This window comes from Benincasa hispida, chromosome 9 (genome assembly GCF_027475165.1).
Source record: "Benincasa hispida cultivar pf3 chromosome 9, pf3_genome.v1.1, whole genome shotgun sequence".
Taxonomy (NCBI): Eukaryota; Viridiplantae; Streptophyta; class Magnoliopsida; order Cucurbitales; family Cucurbitaceae; genus Benincasa; species Benincasa hispida.
In genome coordinates this window covers 45,950,229-45,958,535 of record NC_143486.1, presented here as the reverse complement: position 1 = coordinate 45,958,535, position 8,307 = coordinate 45,950,229, and the positions used below count along the sequence as shown (strand labels likewise).

The 8,307-nt window shown below is 33.9% G+C and overlaps 1 protein-coding gene across 1 annotated transcript; it reads left to right on the top strand.

The window, feature by feature from the left end:
- The first annotated feature begins 1,109 nt into the window (after positions 1-1,109).
- LOC150033856 (subtilisin-like protease SBT3.13) lies at positions 1,110-2,047 on the top strand. The gene is made up of 3 exons (XM_090318334.1): positions 1,110-1,390; positions 1,730-1,827; positions 1,926-2,047. Exons 1-3 carry the CDS (start codon positions 1,170-1,172, stop codon positions 2,003-2,005), a joined length of 399 nt encoding a protein of 132 aa, XP_090174460.1. The 5' UTR covers positions 1,110-1,169; the 3' UTR covers positions 2,006-2,047.
- Positions 2,048-8,307: the final 6,260 nt, after the last annotated feature.

The window sequence follows — 8,307 nt, the reverse complement described above, 5'->3', positions numbered from 1 at the left end:
TTTTCAGTTTATGTCTTTGCCATAGTCGTGAGTAGTTGAGTTCGTATTTCTAGGTTTCTAATGTATTTGTGGTTGACAAACTATTTTTATTTTTTCCATAGATTAATATATGTGTTTTTCGTTCTAGCGTGTTTGTTCTTAAAGTGATTAAACTTGTAGCCAATGTTTAGTTGATTCTTGTCTTGTTTCTTATTCTAGAGAGAGCGTGTTGGGTTAGATCTAGACTATTGTTCAAATATGCACGAGAGTGATACATGAGCAATAAAGTTTGATAACGAAGAGTTTTAGTGCCATGTTGGTTAATTGATTGCAAGATATTGAGTTATAACTAGCTGTAAGAAAAGGTTGAGCACAAGAGAGAATAAATGGACCTTAGGCTTTTAGGTCTATAATAGACATGAAATCAACTTAAGGGTTAGACAACTGATTAACCATCATGGGCTGACCTAATGGTAAATATGGGGGCATGACTTTCATAAAGGACTAAGAGATCATGAGTACAATCCACGTGGTGGCTATCTCCTTAGGATTTAATATCCTACGAGTCTCTTTGACACTCAAATATTATAGGATTAGGCGGTTTTTCCTGTGAGATTAGTTCGAGGTAACTGGTATATGAAATAGTATATCATTGATAAACCTATCGATACACCAATAGAGTAAAATTGGATCAATAAAAAAATAGATAGGGCAATTAAATTTTTTGCTATACTTGCAAATGTATTGAAAAAAAATACAACAATTACTAGATTTACAAATATACTAATGTCTTTTTTTTCTATTTTCGGAACTACTTAAAAGTGGAAATAACTAATAATTACGTTTTGTTTCATAAATATGCTACAAAACATACATTCAAAAATAGTGAAAAACAAAATACGAAATACACTTTTGCTTTATTCTTGGTACAAGTCATTTAAAACTTTATATATTTAGAAAACCACCCCTAAATTATGCAAACAAACAACTCACGAAATTACTTAAAATTACTTGAGAAAACAAGAATCCAGAAAATCCTCTGTCCTAAAAAAACCAACTAGTGGAAAATTACTTAAAACTTTATATAATTCATGTCCATATTTCTTTGGAGAAAAAACAACAAAATTAATACTTCTTAATTTTTGTACAAAATTGTGACTCTCTATTACTATATCATTGAAGCTGAAAGAATGGCAAATACGAAGATGAATTTCTCTTCATTTACCTTGTATCTTGTTTTATTGTTCACAATTTCTCTGAATTCGCTTCTTATCTCTGCAATAATATCCGACAAATCCGCCTCCAAGATTGACGTACCATCGTCATTGCATATCGTCTCCACCACTGAGAGGCCTAGCAACGAGGAACCTGAGGCATTTTACATCCAAATCTTAGCTTCTGTTCTCGGCAGGTATGAATTCAATGATAAATCATTCAAAAAAGCCTACCACAATGTGGGTAGACGAAACATTATTCAATGAGGTTATCAAAATAACGTTCGTAGTTTGCACTATTGGACATAGATTCTAAAATTTGCATGCTCTTAACCATCGCGAGATACAGATTTAATATGCAAGATGCTCTCTTCAAATTAGTTCTCGTCACCTACAGTGGATTATTATTAGGAGCATCCACATTTAAACGACAGGATCATCGAATAATTTTTCGTTTTCTAAATACTCCTTTGTGTGAAATGATCATGGGATAATCTAGGGTGAAGTTTTTGTGTCATTTTGTTGTTTTGTTGCAGTGAAGAAGCTGCTAAGAAAGCTCTTGTGTATAGTTTTAAGAGTTCTATGAATGGCTTTGCTGCTGACTTGACTCCCGATCAAGTCAAGAAGATTTTGGGTAACTATCACTCGTTAACAATAGGATTTTTTTAATAACAACTTAGAATGTGATTAAATATTCCCTCACATTTATTTTATATTTTGGGACTTTGGCAGCACAACCAGGAGTTCTAAATATTGTACAAGGCGTTAATTATGAATTGCAAGCAACAGGAAAAGAGAATAATGATGTATAAAAGAACTTGAAGTTCTCTTTTCAAATTTGATCTTTATGGTTTGGAGAATTTAATTCGATGGTTTATATTTAGAATTTAGTTCATATAGTTTGATAAAACTTTCACTGATAGTCCTAATGGTGGGAAATATTTATGATGATTTTACTAAACTATAGAGATTATATAAAAGATTTTATTAAACTATAAAGACTAATTTCTAATTTTTAAAACTATAGAACCTAAATTCTTACTTTCTCCAAATCATAGAGATCAAATTTACAATTGAACCTAAAATGTATTGGGTGATAAACCATCAACTTAAGGTGTTTTTATATATGTTAATTTAAATTATAGTTGATGTAAGACTTGAAATTTAGTGGTTTCATTCATCAATTTATCACAAAGATAGGGTTATTTAATTAACAACCCAATCGACTTATCTAAAAATGTCAGCCAAACTCCCTATAGGGAGAACTAATTCTTTATATGACGAATTAATTCCTAAATTAACTAATTAACGGTAATGAGATACATTCCATATATACTACCTAGTTAATTGTATTAAGCCCAAGGATTAATTAGGATGATTAATTAAACTAATTAAGTTTAATTTTATCGTTTTCCTATTTCTAAGGCTCATTTGGTTCAATAGGATGAACATGGAAAAACCTTACATTCGACTATAACCATATCTCGGCCTATTGCTAATCAAATTAAGCTTGAGTTCAATGACAATTATGAATTTTCAACATGTGCGTAGTTAAAGTGAGCATACAAGCTAACCAATGCGTCAACTTACTCAATCAAGCATGTTCATGAATCAAAAATAGAGAAAAATAGTAAATTAGAAAAACCCATAGCATTACATTCAAAATCTCACAAAAACCAAAGGGGTTGTTTGGGGCATTGACTTGAGCTCATATGTCTGGATTTTCTATGTCTATGGAGTTTATATGTTTATGGAGTTTATGTCTCTATTTGGAGTGTGTAGTTCTTTTGTTTGAGTTAGAAATTTTGTGTTTAGGATGCTGAGTTGAGTTAATGTCAAGGGTATCTAGTGTAATTTCTTCTAACATAAAGGGGTTGTTTGGAGTGTTGAATTTAGATATGATGTCTAAAGTTCATATGTATGTGGAATTCATGTCTGTAGAGTTCATATATCTATGTTTGGGGTGCGAAGTTATTTGATTTGAGTTCGTATGTTTGTCTTTAGAGTGTAGAGATAAGTTCATATGTTCGAGATATCTGGTGCATTTTTTTTAACTCTAAATAATTTGTTTATTCCTAATTTTTCTCCCATGAATTTCTTCTTCTTCTTCTTAATTCTACTTTCAATTTCTCTAAATTTGGAGGTTCAGAGAACAAATCCCCATTTTCATTAATTCTTGCCAAAAAATGTTCCACGAAAAAAGTCTCTATTTTATGGGAGTTTTTTTTTTTTTTTTGTTACAAACTTTTCGAAAACCTACATACTTTTTCAAATATTCTTAACACTTATTTAATATGTGAATTCAAATAAATAAAAATATATTTTACAATTTTTTTATATATAAATATTGCATTTAACATAAACAAAATACTATATGATCAACAACCCTACAACAAACTTTAACAGTCATCGGTCTTAAAATAGTTGGAGGTGGTTGGCAAAGTTGATTACCAAAGATGATTTTTGCCGGAGTTTGTAGTCGGAGGTGGTTGTCAAAGCTTGAAGTTGGTACATGAAGGTGGCATTAGAGTTGGTCATTGGAGTTTGTTGTTTGAGGTGGTTGCCAAAGCTCGGAGTTGGCCGTTGAAATTGGTCGCATGAAGAAGGTTGTCGAAGTTATTCATCGAAGATGATTTTTGTCGGAGTTTATAGTCGAAGGTGATCGTCGGATCTTAGATTTGGTCACACAAGGTGGTTTTCGGAGTTGGTCTTCCGAGTTTGTTGTAGATGGTGATTTCCAAAGCTCAGAATTGGTCGTTGGAGTTTTCGGACCGGAGTTGTCATTGAAGGTAGTTGCTGGAGCTCGCAATTGGTTTCTAGAATATAGTAGTAGTAGTTGCCAATAGTGACCGATGGGTAAAGTCATTGATAACATTGGAAAAAAATGATAGTTATGGTGAAATGGGGTGAGTTGGTAAAATATACCAACTCAACTTCTCCAACATTTAAAGTTGGTGAGCCAAACATTGAGTTGGTATATTTTACCAATCTAACTAAACTCATGTTTGTGAGCCAAACACCTCCAAATAGTCTGTTTTTATGGTGATTGTTTTTGTTTGGTGGGTTGCATTTTGTTTCACTGAGGTTTTTTTAAGGTACACATGTATTGTTCGGAGTTTTGAGTAATGAGTTTTAAGGTTTACTTTTGGATCTTGTATTTTAATTTTTTTTAATTAAGCAATCATTTTACAAATTTGTATATGTGAAGTTTTAGTTAAATTAGACAAAATTATATTGGATTCATTGAAACAAAACAAATTTGGATTTATACTGTGAGTGGAATATCTTCAAAATGTAATTGTACTATAAGGACCTTATTAATGGTTATGTTACATATTTGACACAAAAAATGACCACAATCTTCGACCCGCTTATATGGTACAAAAAAAATTATATATGGCCAAAAAATGGGCAAGTCCACCTACACAAAAAAGTTACATTAAATGTTCATCAAAATCTTCTATGTAATAGATATGTTCGACAACTTCCTTTTACCTCAAAAACTCTCATGCATACATATATTTTTGTCATGATACAAGCCTCTATTTGGATTAACTAAAAAAAAAATTTCAAAAAGTCATTTTCATTTAAACGCTTTTGACAATCATGTGTTTGACAACTCTTTCTCAAAATTGTTTTTATATGCAAGTATGTTTGGTTTGTTATATGCTAAAAGTGTTTTTATTATTGTCAAATTACTATAAAATACTATGAAGTATTAATTTAAAATAATGGTCATCGGGTTTGGTAGAGGTGACTACTAACGGAGGTTGCTAAAGTTGGCTGCCGACAGTCGTGCTCAGATATGGTTGGAGTGGTTGCCAGTCGGTTTTATTCATATGTTATTTCTCTTCTACTGTTTTTTATTTTTTTTTTCAATATAGTACTAAGTAGACACATGTATGGTTCCTTTTTTAATGTGTGTTGCAATGTCATGTCGAGCGGTCGACATCCCTCCCTAAGGATTTCTTTTAAGGTAAAAACTTTTGAGTTGCCACCAACCATTTTAAGGTATGATTGGTCACCCATTAAAAAAATAAAAATAATCTATTTTTCCAAAGATAGAGGTCGTTGAGTGTATGGAAGGTATTAGCACCCTACAACACCTATTTTAAAAAGACGTTTTACTCTATGATCCAAAATTGTAATGAAAATTAACAAAATGAAAACTTATAAGAATTGACTAGTCATACAATTCCCAGGTAGAGGTGTTCCCTTACGATCAACTTAAGTACCTCAACCTAGACAGAATTATTACTTTAGCCAATTATGTTTAAAATATAAAAATTGGTAAGTTTAAATAAAAAGAAATGTCTCACCAAGTTTCACTAAGTTATAGTGTGTAACCCGAAGGTCCACAAATCAGCCATAGACATGAACCCGAAGGAACATGAACCAGTCATAGTGTGTAACTCGGATGTACAAAAATCAATCATAAACATGAACCTGAAGGAATATGAATCAGTTATAGTGTGTAACTCGAAGGTCCACAAATCAATCATAGTGTGCATATATACAGTCGTATATGTACACCTGCCTAGATAAGAGAAACTAATAGGAACCTTATAATTTAACATGCATCCGTTTTCATATAACTCCTGTGTTATATTTTATAATCATTTATTTTAAGGACATAATTTCATATATATACTCAGTCAACAATACAATCATCGTAGACAAAACAGCCCAATCCAATTAGTAAATGCCATTAAGTCATGTAGTTCAATCAGTCATAGACTATCAATGCAAACAGTCTAGAATAATCAATCAAATCAGTCTGAACAGTCTCAAGAAATAGTTCAAGTATTCTTAAGTAAACAATCCAAGTGGCAAGGATGACTGGTTCGAAGGCGAACTAGTAGAAAGATACTTACCTCAAGTTTTAACCAATACAAGTACAAACAACCTTAACTTTTATTTGCCCAAAAGGTCACGAACTAAGTCCTAAGTGATAAACCAAAAATTAAGATTTCCAAAATAAACCCAAAATTCCAAATCACCCAATTTAATTGTTATAGTATAAGGGTGAATGATAGCATGTTTGCTTGGTTATTACACGTTATATAAAAGTTATGTATAGTAATGACCGGACTTTGCATGAAGCATGACACATAGGTTACTTTATTAATGTTATAAACACCTTGTTGTGCGCAATGGTTTTTTTTTAGTTGTTTCTTTTTAAAAGTTAAAAAGAAATTAGAACTAAAAAGAAATAAGAAAGCATGCATGCTCACTTAGGTTTAATTCATGGTTTTAAAATGTTTAAAACTTGGATCACATAGACCTAAGATCACGGTTCTAATATGATTAGCAACCCTAAGGCTTTAATCTTTTTCATCAGTTTAATAGGATTAAATTGACTAATAAAAGGTTAAAGTGTATGAAATCTATTTATAAGGGACCTTTTGTTGAAGGCGGGTTCTGTCTAGGCTGGGGTATTTAAATTGACAGAAACGTAACTGAATTAGATAGTTTGATACATGCATGCAAGTTAAGGACAGTCTATTAAAGTGTTTAAATGTGACTACTTGAACTTGTTCATTTTTCATAGACAAACGTTGTTTATGAGCAGAGTATTAAAAAGACGACTTAGAATAAAATCAATAGCCGGATTGTCTAGGTTAATGAACCCCTAGGTAGATCATTCAGTGGGAGGTGTTTGGGGAATAAGATGCTTCACTTAAACCTTTCACGTCTCTCCTAAATAGTTCACACCGTGAGATCTACCCTCGGCCTCGAGGCACCTTTGGCGTGTCCCTCTAACAGATGGTTTTTAGGTAGGTCAATATCAAGGTGGATGGAGAGAGTGTTTATAGTAAGTGGGAGCGGGAAGTGCAACAGCATATCCATCGGTCTCCCCCGTTGAGTTGAATAAAGTTACTACACATCACCTCGAGGCACCCTAGGAGTGTCCCCCTAAAGGATGGCAGTTTTGCACGTTTCCTTATTTGATCTCCTATAAGACGATAAGGTACCTTAGTCTCTTGTCCTAATCTACTTCTTCCCTACGGTAGGCTCATTAGGGCAGGACTCTGATACCAAAAACGAGGGGTCACACTTACGCGAAATTATTAAAGGTTAACAGTTCTGGACCGAAAAATGTGGTTGTTAGGTTCAGTTCCAAAAGTTGGTTCTGCCTAATGGTTGAGAATGTCTCATCCCAGCAAAGGGGCATCTGATCACCCTACCGGTGACGTTTGTCCTGACTCACTAGGGCATCATTACAAAATAGAAGTCTTTAACTTAGGGTACTAGAAACTATTTTGCAAAAATGATTGGTTTAACGTGGTTTAGCAAAAATCTAATAAAGTCTTGTTCGTATTTTCAGCAACAACTTTTTCAAAATGGCTACAGCCACATTAGCTTTGCTAAGCGTCAAAAAATTAACTGTGTTACATGGAAACATATGATCACGATGATCCTAATCATCGAGGATCTCATGTTTGCTCTTACGGAAGCCTGTCCTCCTATTCTAGCTCCAAATGTCGTTCGAAATGTTCGGGAGGCATACGAGCGATGTACACGGGCAAATGAGAAGGCCCGAGCCTACATCTTGGCAAGTCTTTCTGAAGTCTTGGCCAAGAAACATGAGCCTATGGTCTCAGCGCGTGAGATCATGGAGTCCCTACGGGGGATGTTTGGACAACCGTCTGAACAGCTTATGCATGAGGCTCTTAAATACATATTCAACTCCAAAATGGAAGAAGGCACCACTGTTCGTGAACATGTGCATAACATGATGGTCCACTTCAATGTGGCGGAGTTGAATGGGTCTACCATCGATGAGGGTAGCCAGGTTAGCATAATCCTGCATTCTTTGCTGGATAGCTTCCTGCACTTTGTTAGCAATGTGATTCTTAACAATGTGAAATATAACCTTACAACTCTCCTCAACAAGTTGTAGACCTACCAATCTTTACTGAAAAGTAAGGAGAGGAAGAAGGGTGAGGCAAATGTTGCTTCATCCTCCAGAATATTCAATAGAGGTTCGACCTCAGGAACGAAGTCTGCATCTTCTACTTCTAACTCTGCAAAGAGGAAGAAGAATAAGGGTGGTAAGGGAAAAGGGAAGGCGCCTGCTAACCCATTGCCTGTCGCCTTAAGGAGGCGTCCA

Coding starts and splice junctions, on each gene's coding strand:
- LOC150033856 (XM_090318334.1), top strand. CDS start 1,170: ATGGCAAATACGAAGATGAATTTCTCTTCATTTACCTTGTATCTTGTT. Junction 1,391..1,729: donor TTAGCTTCTGTTCTCGGCAG/GTATGAATTCAA, acceptor GTTTTGTTGCAG/TGAAGAAGCTGCTAAGAAAG. Junction 1,828..1,925: donor TCAAGTCAAGAAGATTTTGG/GTAACTATCACT, acceptor GGACTTTGGCAG/CACAACCAGGAGTTCTAAAT.